At 43.6% G+C, this 21,107-nt stretch overlaps 1 protein-coding gene across 1 annotated transcript; it reads right to left on the reverse strand.

Annotated features, from left to right (window-relative positions):
* Positions 1–870: 870 nt before the first annotated feature.
* ehd4 (EH-domain containing 4) lies at positions 871–21,062 on the reverse strand. Its single transcript, XM_088647714.1, has 6 exons — positions 20,433–21,062; positions 17,830–18,006; positions 13,236–13,333; positions 7,035–7,447; positions 5,182–5,346; positions 871–4,007 (listed from the first exon to the last, which is right to left on the reverse strand). The coding sequence occupies exons 1-6, from the start codon at positions 20,660–20,662 to the stop codon at positions 3,450–3,452; spliced, it is 1,641 nt and encodes a 546-aa protein (XP_088503840.1). The 5' UTR covers positions 20,663–21,062; the 3' UTR covers positions 871–3,449.
* Between the last annotated feature and the right edge of the window lie 45 nt (positions 21,063–21,107).

A 21,107-nucleotide genomic window follows, 5' to 3' on the forward strand; every position in this document is an offset into this window, starting at 1 on the left:
TAGCCTGTATGCATCATCGATGTCATCGCTTTGCAGGGAGAACAATGTCTCTGTAAGGAGACAAACTGCGATTCTCTAGTACTATAGCTCTCCACTAAACAATAACAAATCTGTTGTGGGTATTTTGTCCTACACCAGTCTTTCAATGATAACTTGATTTTTTACCCAACTCAGACATCAAGATAAAAGCCACAGTAGAGCAAGCAAGACTAGCTCTGTTGTGCTAGTCAAGAGATGTCCTGGAAATTACAGGGGAACACTAGAAAGCAACAGCGTGCTTCACTAGAAAGCAGGCTGCGTCTGGCTAATACGTTGATGTTTACTGGTAGGCATGCTCTTATACTCATGAACCAGGATCAGAAGCTTTGGACATTTAATGGCTAACGCCGGGTCTGAAATTGTCTTTACCTGCAAAGGCAATTGGAACACGGGAGCCAATTAAACCCTCATGCAAACACAAGCATTTTCATTTCCACCTTCTCTGCAATTCGCAATGTCATGTAGTTGCACTTATACTCATCAACAGCAATTTCAGAAATACTTCCTCTTTTGCCAGCATTATTAACTGAACTCTCATTTCATAATTCTTCAGACCGTATTCTCGTGCAGAGCTGTCCAGTCCTGCGGTGTCTGCACATCTCCATTCCAGCTCAACTCTTGATGAGCTCGTTACTGGCTTAAACAGACCAATCCAACAGCCTCTCCCAGCTGTTCAGGTGCTGCTGAGTTCAAGAGACCTAGAAAACTCGCTGAATCACCAGCCTCTCCAGGACGAGAACTCGACAGCCCTGTTCCATTGCACACTTTTGATAGGTTACTGTACAGGAGAAAAGTTTCCCCCAGATTAAAAAAAAGGAACAAAGACCAAAATGTCTTGAACCTCTTTATTATTATAAACTTAAAATATCACACCTTTTTGTTCTCCTAAAAATATACACTTTATACAATATTTCTCTAAGTTTCAAATGAGCATTAACAAGACTTTGTAACAGTAACATCACATTCATCTGGCCCCTTTCTTAACAACTAGAAGCTAGGAAAATGATTTGAACACAGTGAGGAATTCCAAGGAACAAGGAATAGGGTGTGTAACAAGACGCTGAAGTGGGGTGTGGGAAGTCTGCTGATCTGTTGTCTTGACTGCATTTTCCTATACTCTGACCAGCGCTCAGTTACAGAATCCACATGTCAAGACTCACAGCTGAAGGAGCTGTACAAATCCACACCCCAGAGATTCTGGAACAATGTACAATAATGTCCAGACTAAAATGGTTTTACAGACCACTTTTGTAAATAATGCAAGACCAAAGTGACACCCAGGGAAGACACAGTATACTGTACGTGTGATAACTAACTAACTGAAGGTGATTGCCACAGACCTAGAATTCCTGTGCATACTACTTTGACCTGGTTTAAATTATGAAAAGAAAAGGTATTAAAAAAACAAGGCACAAGATTGATTACATCCACCGAACCTAATGCAATAACTGTGCTGAAGGTCAAACTAGAAAAGAAGTGGGTGCTTTTTGGATGAAAATGTCTACCTTCTTCATAAAGCAGTGACACACTGATTTGAATTGTCCCAAAAGTCACTTAATGGACACGATGGTTTTACAAGATCATGATTCAAGGACCTGGGGTTGTTGATTGCAATTCAAGGCATCATGGGACCCTCTGAGGCACAATCTTTTTTTAAAAAACACATAAGGTAATATCTTTACATTTTCTCCCTTAAAATGGGTGTTCTCAATTACATACCCAAAAATCTCAGGTGTCTAGATCTTGTTTTTATAATAAAACATTCTATAAATTAAAAAACTGAAAGCGAAAAATACATTTGAATTGCTCGTTTTTATCTGTGTTCTGGTACATATGTACAGTAACTTTATAAGTATTGTATGCTCACACACACTGACACAAAAACAGACTGAAGAACACCAGGTTAGCTATGAAAGATACGACATCTTTGCCTTTCTCTCTTCAGTGAGATTGAGTATATTTTCACCTTTCAATATATTCAGAATTATACTATTATTGCACATAATAAGACAGAAAGAACAGTGCTATGTCAGTTTTATGTATCTGTGTGGCCTCTTTCCTGATACAAAAAACACAGCCCCCCTTCAACTGAGAAGACAAGCTCTACACACTGTGTGTCTACAGTCCTGATCTTCCTTTCCATTTTCAAACCTGTCTGCCGAGTGGCAGGTGGGTGGTTCATCCCAAAATCCCATAGACAAACTTCACTTTACAAAAACATCCTAAAGATGACCTAAAGGTTTCTGCAGAAGTTTGCTAATTCCCAGAATTGTGAAGTTCTATATGAACATTTAAGTTTTTTTCCTCAGGGTTAATGGTAACAGGATACCAGATTGTGAAAATAAAGCTACTGCCATACTTTGATGTAAAATGTGACAGTAGACACTTTCTAAAACATATTTCAACATCGGCCCATCACAAAAACAATTTTCCAAAATGTGCTTCCCTATCTTACTGTAGGTTTAATAGACGACGAAACTATGATTAATACAATACTGCGGATTAGTAGAATATCTGTGGATATCCATGGATATTTTGAATAATCCATGGCTGCTGTGTTTAAATTCCTCAAGGTAAATATAGGTAACGTTTGCAATAACATATAAAGGTTTTCATCAGTTTTCAGGAATTTGTAGAATAATTAGAATAAAATAAAATTAACTTGTTTTTCCATTTTTCCAGATGTGAAGCATAAACCTGCCATTTTGCATGACCTTAAACATTCTCAAATCACAATATGAAAAAAGATTTATATTTAGCAGAACAAAAAATGTGTTTTTTTGCTGTAGAAAATCTGTGATCCAAATGCCTCAACGCTTATGATTCTCTAAACGTTCAACCTAATAAACTGAAGTGGAGGCTGCACTCTTCAGGTGTTGCTCCTTTAAAGAGACCTAGAAAACCCACAAACACACCAGCCCTCCAGGACCGGGGTTGTCCATAGACAAGGTTATCCTTTCACTATTTCACTAAACGTAAACCCCATTTAGATGACGTAAATTAAAAAACGTATTTCTTTGCTCTCTGGGAATGTTCGTGTAGAACTCTGTGCCGATCTCTCTCTTTATCTCCTGACCGCCACCTCTGGATATTAACAATGAGGTACTATACACGACTTTTACAGACAACAGCCAGAGCACAGATGTTGCTTGAAGATCAATGCCTCACTAGGCTTCACCTAGTATCAGCAATCCAGCGGGAAGCATGATACTATGATACACTAACCATAGAGCCGGCGCTCTTGATAATCCTGGAAGCATTGTCCATTTAAATTTTATTCTCGTTTTTTCCCCTAGCAGCTGAACTCCGGTTTTGCAGTCACAGTTCAGCGCCTACACCGGTCGCCAATGACCCAGGGAGCTCGGGGGCTGTGTGGCACGTCAGCCCCGGCTCTTCTCGGTACGCCCTGTTTATTCTTCCTCGTGGTTGAAGGGAGAGCCGACCATCAAGTTCTTCCTGTGAGCTGGTGGCACGAGGTGGCTGGGCAGCTCGCTGGGCAGCTCATAGCCCTCCAGTTTGACCTTGATGAGGTGCTGCGCCAGGGCAAACTCCTCGTCGTCCAGCATGCCGTCCTTGTCGCAGTCCGCCAGCTTCCAGATCTTGCCCAGGACGGAGTTGGGCAGCCTGGAGCTCATCATCTCCTTCTTGGCGTTCATGCCAGAGATGCGGCCGTTGATGGGCATGAGGGTGTAGAAGATCTCGTCGTACTTGGGCTTGTCACGGCTGACGATCCAGTCCTCGGCGTCGGCGCCCGCCCCTATCCCCTCCCCGTAGCCCTGTCCAAACGGCCCGTCCTGAGAGCCTTCGAACGCCCCCCCGCTTACGACCTGCGTGGGCTGCTTTCTCTCCTCCTCGCGGATCATCATCATCAGCCCCGAGATTTTACTGGCCAGCATTTTGTCGACGGACTCCACCAGCTTGGTCTTCAGAGAAGGAAACTTGCTGAAGTCGTAGTGCTCTAACTGCTCCTGTTAACAACACACACACACACAGAGGCACAGAATTATAACTTTTAAACTGATTTGAGATCCTTCATTCACAACCATTTATAGTTATTTTTTTCCATCATTGCTCATTGATATATTGTTCATTCATTAGTTTTTACAAAGACTAGTCCCAAAATCATTTCTTGCTTAGTTGTGCTGCATCTTACAGTGCTGAAAACTTCAAGAGCATAATCAAGATTCAGAAACACCTCCTGACCCACTGTTAGCAGACAGCTGCTTGTTCCTGGGAAAGGTTGCAGCAGTCCAGAGCCTGTCCCAGAAGAATAGGATGTAAGGTATGACTGGATGGGACACCATCCATTGTGAGATACAAACACAATCGAGAGACGCCACCTAGCCTAACTTAGCTCGCACGTCTTTGGTAGGTTGATGAAACCAGGACCCCACACAGATACAGGAAGAACATGCATACTCCACACAGAAGGTTCCCCAATCTATAAAGTTGAACTCGGGACCGAACAGCTGTGTGGCAGCAGCACTAACCCAACATCCAGAACCATCCTGCTCTCACCCACAGGAGCATGACTCTGAGCAGCCACTAGATGGCAGTGGTGACCACACTTCAGATGGTTCACTGAAGTCACAGAATTTTTATCATTATTTTACTTTGATTTCTAGGGTCACTCTTACCACTCTGGACTCCCCAATCACTTGTAGTACCTCCTCATTTAACAGTAATTTCCCATTGCTTGCAGCTGACAATTTAGAAATTAAAATGTTCACTAAAACTGGAAGCACGGATACAGAAACTCTGGACCTGTAGATGATATAAAAATCATGTTTTTTTCAGTTTTCTTATGTTGGGGGTTTAAAACTTTGCATGAGACTTTGAGAAATCAAGACCCTTTTACCTTGTGCAATTATGTTATGCGTTTTTACACAGCGTGCAATGGTGGTTTGGACCCCCTTCTATTAGAAATAAGAAAACTTCAGTTTAAGCTTACAAGCTGGTACAGCTCACAAATTGATCTGGGAAATGAGATCACGGACATTTCCTATAGGATGCCGGTCAGCCAGCCTTAAGCAGCTGTGTGCTGGAGATGTATCCTCACTCCATCCACTCCATGTCTGCTTCATACAAGACTTATGCCTGAGCTCCCTAGTTCCTAAAGACGGCAGAGAGCAGAGCTCTAACCTGCATTTTGATGACATTGGGGAAGTCCCCTGGAGAAATATGGTACTCCCTTTGCAGCTGGACATAGATCTCTGGCAGTTTGCTAATCAGCTCCTTTTTCTTATTCTCCTTGCCGAAGAGGGACGGCATCTCCTTCTTCAGGTGGCTGATGATGTAAGCGTGCACCTGCAGGAAACAGGAAGGTGAACCAACCTGGTGAGTCAAGCCAAATCTCCCACACAGACAATACTGTGAGCCCCACAACTGCTAGCAGAAGAGTGTGGAAACCATTTTACCATTGCACTGTGCTTCAGAAACCTTTAACAGGCTACAAAGCCTGTTTCACCCCAGCATTTTATTATTAAATGGAGATGACAGTCCTATCCACATCAAAGCATGCACATTTGCACCTAGGTAGGAAGAAATCCTAGTAAAGTATCTGACTCAAGGTTACAAGGGCAATAGCAGATGCTGACCTAGGACTTGCACCCACAACCTTCCAGTTCCAAGTCCAGAGTCCTAGTCAGTGCTCCACACTGCTGCCCGTTTCCTGCAACTAGGAAATGTCCCACCCACATGCTCTTTTCATTACTTGCAAACTGATCGTGTCAGTTCTGACTAGGATAGGTGCTCTAGGTGCTCTAGGCCTAGTTCCAGATTCTAGGTAATAAAGGGAAAATATTCTTGTTTGTTTTTGATTCCTTGCCAAAAGATGTAATCCTGTAATATCTTCCATCTATAGAAAGGGCTCTGTGCTTAAACAAATGTGTTTCACAGTTATTGAAATCTCTGGGGGAAAAAAAGCCTTCCAGGATATCCTAATCAGTCTACTCCATTACCTGGGTCACATGACCAGCAAGCAACAGGAGGCAGTCAGAGTAAACACAACAATCAAAAAGAGATCAGCTGGAAAAGGTTTAGGTTAAGGCAAGAAAGGGAAATAACAGAGAGAAACAAGAGCAAACACTGCCCAAAATGTCAAATCTTTGCCTTTCCTGTCCAAGAAAGAGTTACACTCTGGGCCCCAGAGACCTGGCAGCCCTGCTGCCAGCTGTCTCACGAGGCTGGGTTATCGCTGACGGGCCACAGCAGCACAAACACCAGGCGAGCGCCTGGCTGCTGGCCGACCTGAAAAACACTCCGGAACAGATAAGAACGATCCAGCCGAGGGCTCCAGAAGGACTCGGCTTATGGGAAAAAGTCCGTGAATGTTTCATTTTTGGAACAAATGAGACGGGAAGAAGCAGGGGAAGTGTCTACCTGGCAGCTGAAGCTCAAAAATAACACTAAAAAGCGCAGTTCTTTTTAACAACACAGCTTAACGAACACAAAACCAGCAGGGTCCGTGTATGCTTTCGCACATCGTAAGGCTATGCCTGTTATCTTTCTCCGGGTGCAGCCCACTCTTGTTTTGAAATGTTTAAATTCCCCAGAATGCTTCATGTTGTCAATACGTGTCAAGGTTTCGCCAAAACGGTCTACATAAGCGAAGCAGCATGAAACACTTGACTTCCGAAAAAACACTCCCCCCCCACCTCATTTCTGTTCTACTGGTGCAGAGATAAGAGCTTGTCATAAACTCCCACAAGCGTGTCAGCGGCACACAGCTAGTGCCTGCCCTAGCGAATCCAGCCCAGAGACGCCGTGCTGCCACCAGATGACAGACTCTGGTTTTGTTTAAGGTTGTTGCTCAACAGGTCCTAATTAAAAACCGGTGGCAGGAGACGGGAAGCTCAGCTCCTCCACCGCAGAAAACAAACTCTGCAGAAACTACGGCAGAAAAGGGAGCGCACAGCTCTCATCTTTGCATGCTAGCGGGGGGGTGGAACTGTTAGAAAGGGGGCACCGATCTCTCGGCCCGCGCGGCCGGTTACCTTGGCGAGCCTCGCCCGCTTGATGAGGTCGTTGAGCTTGCGCAGGGCAGCGTTGCGCGGCAGGCTCTGGATGTCGCGGAAGAGGTCCTGCGTCTCGGCCTCAAACAGGCGGCGGTTCTCAGTGTTCTGCAGGGGCTTGGCCCAGTAGGAGCCCAGGTAGACCCGCACCACCTCGGGCGTGTTGATCACCTTCCCCAGGGACCACATGAGGGCGCCGTAGACGCGCATCAGCTGCTGCGTGTCCACCTGGTCGGCCTTGTTCAGCACCACGCGGATCTTGTCGTCCTGCCCGCGGAAGGCTTTGATGGCCTCCGAGAACTCGTCCGAGATGTCCAGCTTGTGGGCGTCGAAGAGCAGGATGATGCGGTCCACCCTCTCGCCGAACCACCGCAGGACCTCCGAGAAATTATACCCTGCGGAGAGGGGGGGGGGCGAAACACATCTCGTCACAGCGCTGCTCGTTCTTCAAAACATGCAGGATCTCTTTCGTCCAATGGGAAATTTGGCCAGGACTTTGGCCAGGAGTGCTAACACTGCTACTCTTTTCGAGAAATGCCCTGGGATTTTTAATGACCACGGAGAGTCTGGACCTTTGGTTTTACATCTCTTCTGAAGGACGGCACCTTATTACAGTATAGTGTCCCTGTCACTACAACGGGGCATTAGGACTCACACAGACCACACGCCCCCAACTGGTCCCTCTTTCAGCAGCAACTTTAGTATTTCCCAGGACGTCTCCCATCCAGGTACTGGCCAGGCTCACACCTGCTGAGCTGCAGTGGGCTGCCAGGTGTGAACTGGAGGATGATGGCATATTTGAAGTACTTTTACTTAAATAAAATTGGCATTGATTTTTGTGATCTCTCTTTTTCATACCTCTTAATAGACTGTCCCATGCTGCTGTATCATAGCTAATATTCCTACCACTCATTTCCTAACGACTTCATAAACTCAGGTTTCGGCTCCCCCGTGACCCTATCTCAGCAAGCAACGAGTGCCAGACAGGGTACACCCTGGACTGGACGCCAGTCCACCACAGGGCAGACACACACTCACACCAGGCCAGTTTTCCCACAAGCATGTCATGAGCATCAGGAGGAGACTCTTGAGAACATGGAGTGAACATTCTCAAACAGAAACTCCCACAGATAGCACCACAGGTCCGGAACTGAAACCAGGGCCCCAGCACTGCCAGGCAGTGACCTGAACCACTGTGCCACCACGTCATGCCACCTCTTAGAACTACTCTCCAGAGACTGAAACACCTTCTGTTCCAAAGCGATTTTCATGAGAGAACACGCTGGGAGTACACACCACTCCTCAACCCGTTATGAAGAACATCAAAGCAGTCTGGTCTTTTGAGCTTAACAGTGATGTGCTCCCCTCATGCAAAAATAAAAAATAGACTGTGACTAGAGCAGTCAGAGCCAGCAGCAGGGCAAAGAAAGTTTAAATAGCAAACTAAAAAAAAAAATTAAAATCCTACTGGAAACATTTGCGTTTGTTGCATTTTCAATAACTCTCAGCACACCCTGGACTTAGTTAGAAAATCATTTATAACTTGAAGATCAAAATGAGCTTGTCATAGGAAAATAAAGATTCCGTCCCACAAAACATTTACTTTTGCTTCTTTGAGGGAGACAAAATTGTCACCCTGTTCATTCATTCCACACCGAGCCAGCAACACGAGCCTCGTTCTGCCAGACACGTCGAATTCTGTCTGCGCGTGACTTCGCATGTCACAGCTCTCTTTCACACACGGAAGAGGTTCCCTTCCCAATGACAGGGCTTTTCTGTATAAAACAGTGTAATTACCACACTCATTCTGCTGTGCAATGGTTTACACCTAGCCAGGGGATACATATGGGGATCTGGGCCAGCTGTTTCACAGTGTCAGCAGATAAAACTCTTCCATTACAAAACCCTCAACCCCGACTTCAACACTACAAAATTTCTAATGGTTGCTTTCACTTCCAGGCTCATGATGATGAGTCTCTTAAATATTTAAATGTCCAGAAAAATGCAGAAAAACAACAAACTTATGTTATATTTAATTCGGCTGTGCGTTAGCAGGAACACCAGAATAAAGTTCCAATTCTGAGATACGGTACACATGCCTTCATATCATATCAAGCACTAAGGCAAGAAAGGGACAGCATATCATCTGAACACATTTGAGTGAAACAATAATTTCAAAGCATTTTAACCAATATTCAGGAAAGCGTGCCAGACCATAGGCAGTCCATCCAGTTCTTTGAATACTGAATAGTTTTTGACTCCTCCAGAAACATCAGAGAGAAGATTCACATGAGCTGGCCCGCCTAACATAAAAGGCAAGAAGAGCAGCTGAAAACCAAAAAAGCTAAACAAATTGCAAGTGCTTCCCACATGATTTCCTTAAGCTAATAAGAGAATAATATAGGCATTATGGATACATATGCATCGGAAACCAGTCGCATCAAGTCCATGTGTTCTGAGGCAGTGTTTCTTAACCATGGTGCCGTCAGGAGGGAAAGTCTGAAAAGAGCACATGTCGGAATAATGAAGCCTGTCATTTTCAACGCCGTGGGAATCTCTATGACAGGTCTCTACGGCCATCGGCACTCCTCTCCTTCGAGCGTTTGTGCTTGGGGTTCCCAGCTTCAACGGCTGTCCAAGCTCCACACTTGCAGTCCGTCATCTGAAGTGAAGCTCTTGTTCTCGGTGCTCACTGGCAGCCCTCGCACGCTCCTCGGCAGCAGAGCGACTAGTGCAGGGCTCAGCCTGTAACGGCTTAGGAGCCGATTCAGTGAAACAAGGTGAGTGAAACATAGACCAGGTGCGGTTACCACAAAAACCTGCCACTACTATATCATTCCCCCACCAAAATTAAACACCTAGGAGGAACAAAACAGGCTCAATATCTCTTATCTTAATTAATCCACGACTTCATTAAAATTAAAACCATGTGTGTTGCTTTACATACAAGTATGTAAAGAATGCAGATGAGATAATTACACCCAACTCTTGATTCATTTGTTCATATCCGAGACATACTTCAGCTGTAAAGATGACTCTCAGTTCCTAAACTCCAGGAGACATAAATATACATTTATTTGCTATCTGAAATTATCCTGTCATTAATTTAAACTTTCAAGGTTATGACTGTTCCAAAAGCATTCAATGATGGTGTTCAGCATCTGCTTATCATTCATCACACCAAAATGAAGGGGAATATCCTTTAAAAATATAAGAATACACTGCACTATGGGTATCACAGACCCTGCATTTATTTAATTAAATACAATTAATAAACACTAGCACTGTTTGGACCTATTGTATACCAAACCCCCAATTACACCCCATGTGAAAATGTACAATTCTAAACCCAATAATTCAATAATAAAATACTTGACACCCGGTTGGCTATTTACAACAAGTAGAAGCAGTATGGCGGCCCCTAGTGACAAGTCAGTTGTAATTGCAGCCCCTCCTGAAGCTGGACTCCCAGAATGGTGTTTAGCTTTGCAATGAGATGCATCCGATTTCAACTTTATAAGCTCATATATAAACCCAACAATAACTCCTGGCTTGAAAAATAAACGCATACTGCCTGAAATTTAAAATAACATGATGCAGAGGCTTGAGCCCAGCATAAAAGTACTGAGAAAATGTGTTCAGCATGGTAATAAGTCACGAAATGAGGCGGTTCACACAAGGTAAGAAAAGTAAAATGTTTCTATGATAAAAGTAATAATAGGTCGGGGTGTCCTGTAGGACAGATGGACCATGAGACAGAAGATCAGTTTTCTCTTGATTTCTGGATTCCTATGGGGAGGGTGCTACTGGGGACGCCAGCTGATGATTCAAAGCATAGTTCATTGTACAAGACACCGCCTGTGGCATGATGTCATAATACTTAGCAACAAGATTCATTTTGACTGATCTATTCCTTCTGCGGTCTCTGCCTATCGCACTTCATATATAAAAAGGAAAGGAGTGAACCGAATAAGAAAGCTCTGAGATACAGAGTCCTTCTTATGATTAAGAAGGAAACAATTCACTGCTGAACAGATGATTTTTTAATGGTGAAAAACCCACAGAAATTAAGGTGACTTCTCCTTTCCCCTTCCAGTTCCCTTTCTTTCTTGAAACTGAACAAAACTTTGCTACTTTTAGTCATCAAACCTTTAACCTCACTAACAGATGTCAAAGTTCCACACATTTTGGAACAGCTTCACCTTTGTAATTTTGGTACAATGTACTAAAATAATGGCAACCAAACCCATCCCAATGAGCATTATTGTTGAACAGTCCAGGATTGTTTTATAATTTACATTATAAATGACTACATATTATATAACAAATCAGTGGGGAAGCTATAATTCTAAACAATTACACCTTAAAAACTGTTTAGTTGCAAATTTAATTGGCTGATGAAATGTATCCAAAGTGATTTATAGTTGTACGTATTTATTCAGATGTGTGTTTTACAAAAGCAATAGGGGTGAAGTGCCCTATCTCAAGGGAACAGCATTACCTTACCCAGAATTTGAACCCAGAGTCTTACAATAAGTAGAGCACAAAACCAGGACAGTGAAGGATAAGAATTCTGACTTGTGAATGACTGCTGCCAAAGTTTCACCTTCCTCAATGCCTGAAACTTCCCAGCTAAGAGACTATGGAAAACACCTCAGCACATAATCTGCCCCACTAAAAATATCCCATCTCTGCCTTCAAGTGTTCCACTTTTGCAATATGAGGTTTCAGAATTTTTAAAGCTTTGATGCTTCTTTGCAAATATGCTAGGACTGCATTTTGAAAAAGGAACCAGATCACTGATTAAAAAAAGATGCTCTTTTGCCGTTAAATTGCATTTATTAATCCATGCTTTGTTTCACTTCTGTTTTTGCTCAAAGTTAATGCAAGAATGCTGACTGTTCTGCATGGAGCCCACATATAGATCATTTTAGGAAATGCTTTAACCGGCATTACTCAATTAAGGTTCCCTGAAACATAATTACTGTTCCTCTCCCCTTTTCTGAAATAAGGCATATGGCACAGACATAGCTGCAGAGCCCTCATACACACTTTCACTGAAAACAATACCGTTCTTTAACCTATTTAAAGTCGCCCTTTTCGAGACTAAATCTTACACAATAAGTCAGTTAATTACCTAAAAAACATTGAAAAATATTTGTATAACTTCTGACAAAATTAAAGCCAGCCTGAAGTTACTCATACAGGATATCACATTTATCATACATTGTTATCATACAGAATATCTTATGTTGCGCTGACTTTATATACTCCAATACTACACTTTCTCTCACTTCCAGCTGGCAGGGTGATATTATGGAATCAACATTAACAGCTAGATTACTTCTGATGTAGCAGCAGTACAACAAGAAACTACTACAACCCACTCACTACACTCCTCTGAAGATCACACAATTAAAACATCTGACAAACTATCACATGAAAACAAGCCATCCTAAAGATCAAGCTCAGCCTCCTTTGAGGTATGTCCCTCTGTCTAGTTGGAAACCTTCTGGACAAGGAGTAGGGGCGAGAGACACTGCAGTTGCTCTGCACAAACTTGGGCAAGTCCTGGAGTTTATCTGGTTGCTCTCCTACGGGCCGATTCTAAAGCAACAACATCTTTCCTATAATGTGGCGACCAAAAGCGTGCACAGACGTCTCAATGAGGCCTTACGGGTTTGTTGCAGAATCAAGCCTTTTGATTTGGATTCGACGCTTTGACTAGTGAATTCACTACAAACAAGACAGGCTGAACGGCTGCTTTCCTCATTCTGTTTCACTTCCTCCACCAACAATAGATCTCTTCTAACAAAAGACTAGCACCCCACCTGTTGCCCAGAAATGCAAAAAAAAATGTACAAATTCTTCTTAGGTTCTTTTTGGACACTGCATTAAAATACTTTTTATACTGTGGTACTTTCAGTCTGTATATACCTATGCACATTTTGTACATATTTGATTGTTTTACAGTGACTAACTATTTTATTTTGTCTTGCTGTACTTTAATTTTCCGTCTATTCTGATGTCTGTTTTTGCCTGTCTTGAGCTGGGCTGCTGTAACACCTCAATTTCCCTTCGGGATCAATGAAGTCTTATCTATCGATCCAAAGTTATTTAAAGAGCAAAAGATGAAAAAAAAAACAGTGTCAAGAGCTAAAGCCCTCCCCCCTCCTCGCTCACCTCGACTGATGCGCTGCTTCTCTCCAGAGAGGATCCCGGGGCTGTCGATGATGCTGATGCTCTGCAGGACTTGGTTTGGCATCTGGGAGCAAATGAACCTGCGGGCATGAACGAAGCAGGGTCATTCCTGGCACACCGGACAGGGCTGGGCCTTTCTCCAGCAACACACAGCAAAGCGTAAGAAAACCAGACCAGCCCATCAGACAGGCGTTCAGGCAAAGTGAGCACATCCTGAAAGATCTGGAGATGTTGGACGGTGGCGGGTACAACTTAAATTCCTTTAAGAAGCTGCTTCAGACCAGTTGGACAGAATAACCCAGTTAAGCTAACAGACATATAGCGACTTTATTAGCTCAGTTGAGACAACCATAGCACAGGAGATCAGCTGACAGTCAGCACAAGTTTGCAGCAGGGGATGAAAATGAAGAGATCTATTGGTCTTGAAATCGACACATTTCTTGATAAGCTCATCACTTCCTATTTTGCATCCACAGTTTAATTTCGAGCTGTCTGCGTGTCACGTTTTGAGCTGGTCTCCATTACTGTGAGCTCCCAGGTGTTTGCTCAGCTTTGAATTTTATCTTCACATTTTTGAATTTCATGTGCTGCTTCATCAGTGTTTGCTCACCCTCCTGTTCTGGTTTTTTCTTCAAACCTGACCATGAAATTATCAATGTTACAAATATGTGTTTTACTGGCACATCTCTTAAAAATCCATTGACAGAGTACAGCTCATGAGAAAAGAGTGAAGAAAGGAATTTATTAAAGGACTGTGTCCAATTTAATTGGAGTTTTGGTCCCACCTTCTCTTCTAAGCTTTTTGTTTACCCATACAGGACTAATGTCCTGCACTATACTTTTATCTGGTACTTTAAATCACTTAATCACATCTTATTGATTAGAAACAAAAACATTTTAGGCAGTTTTAGGCAGCTCGAAAGCATGTTGATTTTGCCTTTGTGCAAGGTTGTATTATTTTAAGGTCCACTGAAGGCCTGTCCAGTGAAAAACAGGTCCCCTCTACTGCAGGAGATGAAAAGATCTTCTGCACGAACATCTTCACCACAGAGCTTCCTTACATGCATGCCATGTCATCACTTCCCCTGACTCGTGCAAGACAAGGATCGACAAGGGATGCAAGCGAGCAGCATCTTGTCATGGAAGAACCACGGTTCTCTTGCAGGAGACTGTGAGCTCTGAGACACTCAGAGGTCCTACCCAGTTTCACGGGAGCTCGGGAGCTGCTCCAGAGAGCAGGGTCTCAGGGTGGGGGGCCTGTGTGGCGCTGTGCAGGAAATGGAGCCAGGAATGAGAGCAGCTGGAATTATGGGAGGAAAACGGATGTGTGAGAATCTACAGCAGCGCAGACTGGAGTCTCCATTATTTAGGGGGAAAAAAAGGCTGTAAAACAATAGAACCGAGTGACCTAAGTAACGCTTAGGAGTTTGTGCTAAATATAAGCACATCTGTAGGACCAGGTTTCAATAGCCCACTGGGGTCCTCAGAGAGGGGCCTGGCATCAGAGACAAGACACTTGAAAACCTTCAGGAAGGGGCAGGAAAGGGAAAAGGCATCATTGTCCTTGAGCCCTTGTGTTTTTGTTCCTTATCACCCTTGTACTGCCTTTCCTCATTACCCTGTCTGCAAAACTGTGTCTGCCTGGGCAAAAAGGCAAACTGCTTTTTTTCCTCCCAGATTCCCTTATACTGCCTGGACTCCCCAGCTCCCACATATTCTACTTTTAATTATTTCAGCCCAACAGGATTTGGCTCATTTCAGGGTGACCTGGGTTATTCTATATCAGGAACCCTGCCTCCGGATTTTGCTCATGCAGTGGAAGGGAACAGCACAGTGTAGCTAGTGGGTTAACGTCTGGACTCAAAACCCACAGGCTGGGCGACACTGCTGTCAAGAGGAGTACTTTACCCTAGTTGCTCCAGTCCACTCAGCACAAATGGGGAATAACCAGCTGCATGAGTGTGGTGGGGGGTGAGTCACACACTCCCCAGTCTGCTTACAGCTATGGAAACCAGGACGAACTGTAGCCCAGTTTGCTTGGATGGGCTCTGGTATGGACCCTCCCTTTCATGAGCAGCGGACATCAGAGGTGACAAGGCCAGACACTCGAGGTCAAAGATAAAAAGACTTGCAGTGATACCCCCGCCTGTTTTAGGAGAGCGCTCTCAGTTAAAGTGCATCTCCTTTTGGAGTGATGGTGAGTACCTAAAAATATTCAGAACGTCAGTAGCTCCAGGAAAAAAAACTCTCCAATTGTCCATTGTCAAGTGCTCATCCCTTCTGAAGGGGAAGAGATATAATTTCCATGTTGCTAATATGCGCTCAGAATTCTACTGAGTTTCCATGAATAGCCTAGCTACAATGTACCTACTTGAATGTCTGATTTAATGACCCCACAAAAAGGCTTCAGGACGAAAGTATTAAAAAAGCGCTCGACAGGCTAAAAGGTCCTGGTTAACACAAGTTAACACAACCGTTGGTGAGCTTATAGATGACAGTCTGATGTTGGTACTTATTTAAAATTAATTGTACAGATCTACCTTGCCTTCAGTACTAAAAAACACTGTTACTGAGGTTTAAATGTTGTGTTTAAATCCTCCGAATAACTCTCAAATAATAGAAAACGAACTATGACTAGTCCACGTGCTGGAATGCAAGCATCTCGGCAAATTTTAAAACGCTGAGCTTAAGTATCTGGCCTTGTTTCATACCTGACCTTGGTCTTCCAACACACAAATTATGAGCAAAATCAAAATCCTGAAGCAGGGATTTTCCTGGATTTTGGTTGGTTTGGCACAGAATGACCCACTTCCAGTCAATACAATTACAGTACTGTAGTCAGAGAAAAGAGATGGTCTTTTTCAGGCAAGTCAGAAGCCCAGTTTCCTGTGCCCAAGATAATGTGACCTGCAAAATACACCACCAACCTTGTGACCACAGTTCTCTCCAGCCAATATTTCAAGTTTACATAACAGCCTTTGTTTATTTGTTAGGTTTACTGTTTGAAATGGTTCCTTTTCAGTGCGTCGTCTATGTGCTGATCATAATCTTTCAGAACATGAATTTAAAACCCAAGTATGTATTTTCCACCATGTGGATAAGACTTTTTCAGTAATTTAACAAAACAAACTTAGATCTTTTGCTGTTTTTGTTGTTGATCTCTGAATTCTCTCAGGTTTTCTCTCTGTATTGTTCTGTTGAGGTCCTAGCTGTCCCTGATCAGCGCTCTGACAGAATCTTCACTAGTTATCACCAAGGGAAAAGACTGCTCAGATAAGGCTAAACATGAGCCAGTCTTTTTTAAACTATCAATTGCATTCCACTGAGAAAGGGCAGGAAACAGCAGAACTGGCCAAGAAACATACAAATATACAATATAAATATTATATACATTTAATGATATATATAATAATATTACATGTTATATCATATTCATATTATATATTAAATATATCATATATATTTATATATTCTTATATAAATATAAGAAATATACAGGTTATTCTGTATTGTTGCACAATGTACTGAGAGTGAGTTCAATTAATTGACAGAAAAACAAATACCAAGATGTAAAATGTTAAACTTTTATTTACCTTTCCTCCTCCCCCCACCAATGTACTGAGAGGTGGGGGCTGTACAAAGCACTGCGTTTGGTCAGGCTATAATTCAGCTCAAACATGACCTTGTAATCTAAGGAGCATTTTGCACATTAACTCTTTTGCCTGCTCTTGGCTTTGTGACAGGCTGTGTGTGGATCACTGCGCGCTGTGTCAAACTCATTTACAACGCCTGAGCTTTGATGGTCCCTCCTCCCTGGCACAATTCAAAACTTGTGCAAACTCTCATTCTTGGTTGTTCCAGGGAAGTACAGTTTGTTTTCTGAATACCACATTTCAGGATTTTTTCAGATCTCTTTTTTATTAGACCTTTCATTCATGACCCTCTCTCTTCCTCGCTGCCACAGCGAATACTATTTTTTCGCTCCATATAAAAGGCCCCCTTTTTTCCCCCGGCTAATTCAGCTCACCGAGCCAGCTTTTCATGTCACTTCTCAGCCACTTCCTTTACATATAAATGCTGGCAAGACAAAGATCACATCTATACAGAGATAAAAATAATGCCTTTGCGCTCTGTGCCAGCGTTAGCCATTGCCGTTTTTCACCCATGTGAGGTGGCTGGGGTACTTCCTCTTCAGCAGGAAGTGGCTCGACTCCGCTCTCACATGCCCTTGGTGTGACAGGAAAGCTAAGCAGGAGACTTCAAACACTTCAGATGACAAGAACTAACTCTGGATTCTGGACATTCCTTTTTGAGGAGATGGCAATGTGCCTTAATTCCACCACAGTATATGCTCGGGTATGGAAGCAAAGGACTAAATGAAGTGCCTTCACAGCCACACTGATCAGAAGTGAACCCGCGTGCGAGAACAATGGGCCATAACTCACCCTGCCCTTTCACAGAAACACCCATTCCGCTGAGCGGAGACCAAGCACGGCTCACGTGATGTTTACACACAAGGAACGAGTCCGGACGCCGAGGGTGGGACGTGAGACTTTTGAGGCACATCCTGGCTCACCTGTTGAGGAAGGCGTTGCCGAAGGCGTTGAGCTTCCGAAAGGGTTTCTTGGGGTCGACGACGAGAGCGTTCCCTGGGATGATTCCCTCGTTCTCCCCATGCATCACCGCGATGAAACAGTCCGTTGTGGGCTCAGGTCCGATACGCATGCCCGGGAAATCCTCTTCCAGGAGGTATCTGCAATGGAAACAGCACTCAGGCGGAATTCTATGAAGTCACTTAGAAAAACTGGAACGCTATAGTTTAATGGAAGGGCAAAAATCAATTTTTTTAACACCTCGAAACCAAACCCTCTTCTTTTCCCACAAAAACGTCTCCTTGCTGTTCACATTTCCAGCTGATGGGGTGTTTCAGAAACTAAGAGGTTAAGATAATCCTCTGTCCTTCTTTACAGAGGAAATTAACAACTGACGCACAAGGGAGAATAAATATTATTATGAATAGACACTGAAGAAGTGTCACCAGTGTGCCTGTTGGTCTGCACAACAAGACAGTAACTTCCTTTCTGCTTCCACTAACAATAACCCTGTGACACCAACGACCCGTTGTTGAAGGACTTGATAAACACTTCTCACAACAACAACAATAGTTGGGAGAGAATGCAAAAAAGATTTCTAAACATAACACTTATCTGCTGTTATTTTTAGAAAGACAAATCTTTCTTTTTTTTCATGCCTGCCTGCATTTTTTCTGCATTGTGAATATCTGAAACACTTCAGGGGCATGTGTGGAAACAAGTCTTGCAGTCTCGAAGAAGAAACCTTACGGGGAAAGGAATGGCAATTGCAGACAAAACCATAAAAAAACAACAACTCCATTTTCACATCAGAATTCAAAGGTTTGAATTCATCACCAGTATGAAAGGGGTTTACACAGACTATCGTACTTCCTTTTTTCCAATTCTTTTAATTCCACCCTAAAGAGGCCAGAGAATTCAAACAGTCATGATTTTGTGCACTCCTTTGCAAAATGTTTTCACCTGGATTTGGTGGATGGACTGTAGGAATGGAAGACTGAATGTACTATATAATGTCACGCAGACTGCAAAAGAGTACAAGCAGGCATTTGGACGAACTTGACAGTGACTGTGGCACTTTGAGAAGTGTGGAAAAGTATTATGATGCCAGCAGGTGCTGAATGGGAGTTTTTCCGAACAGACATCTGTGGTTTTATCTTATGCAAGAATAGAAAAATGCAAGATGCAGGAGAAATGAATTGCAAAACACAATGAACAATCTTTGACGGCGGATGTGACTCTATGAGGACAGGGATGTGATTCTAAGTCTGTCAGTGCAAACCACCCACTAAAAAAGAGCACAGGAATAGTGACAATTTGACATTTTATGCAAGCAGTCGGTAGCAGTTTCAGTGGGTTTTTTTACGTTTTCAAATTGATGAGCATATCCAGAAATATATGAAACAGACAGGCTGGTTAGATAAATTGAACTATGGTTTCTTAACACCATTCTCAGATTCTAAGACTTATGTATATCTCAATATATTCATAGATTTTATAGTTACACCAAAAGGCATTAACAAACACAGCAACTTGTTGTTTTTCTTCCTGGACTCATCTGTTGCATTTTTAACTTGTAATATGAAATATGTATTTATTATTTTATGTATTATTGTATATTATGCTGCAGTCTTATTACTCTGGGCCGTCTTTAACAAAGATTACTGGAAAAAAAACACCCCCAAGACCTCATCACCACACCTTCGTGTCTGTAGATTAATTTTAGATCAGGTTCGCTGAAAGACTTCCGCGTGCACAGATTCTAAACGCGGACTGGCTAAGATCCGGTTCAATTACTGCAAAGGTTTTGTTAAGCGCTCCTCCCATATTGACTCATCCAGAGTGACGGTGCGAAACCAGGATGGAAAAGTACTGGTAATTTAGCACTGCATGAAAAGTTCACAGACCCTGGTAAAAGTACATTTCAGTTAAGTCTCGAAAAGAATACACCTATATATTTCTAAAATTCAGACGCTGGCGTTTCACCTTGAACGTACACACGGTGAAGGCGCACCTCCGCTTCAGTGCGGTTTGTAACTCGGAGACAGACGGTTTTCTGTTTATCCGGGCGCCGGACACAGTCATAGCAACCAGGAGGTTCACCAACCAGAACGTGGGCACGATTGACCCACTAGTGCGTAAGGAACAGTAATGCACACATGTATGAACAGAAGCTTTAAAATGCGTTTCCTTTCCACACACACTCAACCCCCCCCCTCCTCCAAACACTCCTCAACAATGATGTCAACAGTACAAATAGCGAGAATGTCTGTCTTGCACTCCGAGTGCAACTACACAAGTTAAACGCGTGTGCATCATATGAATAACATTTTACTGTATCAAAGAAAAACAGGCACGAGTTGTGTGACTGTGTTCGCCTCCCACCCCTCCAGCGCATCAGATTGATCGGGACCGACATCCTGCAATCTCGTCCTGTGATGAAAACCAACGGGAGACAACCCCCAGGAAAGCTGTCGCCAAAAAAGCGATTAGCGACGTTCTTCTTTCTTTTTTTTTTTTTCATTCCTCCATCGCACTAAGTCACCACCATCTCCCGGGGTGTCACTGTTGTTAGAGGGTTACCTACCTGATGAAGGTGGTTTTGCCCGTGGAGTACTGGCCCACGAGGAGCACCATAGGTTTGCTCTGGAAATCCGCCGGCTCCAGGGCCGGGGAGTGGAAATCGTGGAAGAGATACGCCTCTTCCAGGGGCAGCAGCTTCTTGGTGTAGAGAGCCTGCAGCCCCTCGGTGACAGTCTGGAACATCTCCCCGTCTTTATTCCTGCCGCCTTGCTCCTTGTTTACCCAGCTGAACATGGTGATGGTGATGCCGCGCGGCTGGGGGGGGGGGTCCGCCGAAGTTTATGGACGCTGTTGCTTTCTTCCGACGCGACGCGACGAGTGGCACCTCCGAGCCGCGCTCTCCTGACACGGTAGCAGGCGAGTCCGGATAACCTCTCTGGCTCAGCCGCTCACCTACGTACCTCGCCGCCCCCGACCGACCCTCTCAGACGTCACGCCGCCTCACGCAATATTCATAGGGGAAGGCGCGGCACCAAGAGTTTCAGACAGGAAAAATGCTGTTTTTTTTTTTTAAATACATGCTTCCATTTGGGAACAATCCAGCTCAGCGCCACCTTCCGATAGCGACGGTGTAGAAAAAGGACTCTGAGGCTTTAAACATCCCCGGGGCTTTTATTATAGCGAACGACATGACAGGGCCAGAAAAAATAAATACGAAATAAATATCTGCATTTGGCCT

The sequence above is a fragment of the Lepisosteus platostomus genome, chromosome 10, assembly GCF_059453375.1.
Source record: "Lepisosteus platostomus isolate fLepPlt1 chromosome 10, fLepPlt1.hap1, whole genome shotgun sequence".
Classification (NCBI taxonomy): domain Eukaryota; kingdom Metazoa; phylum Chordata; class Actinopteri; order Semionotiformes; family Lepisosteidae; genus Lepisosteus; species Lepisosteus platostomus.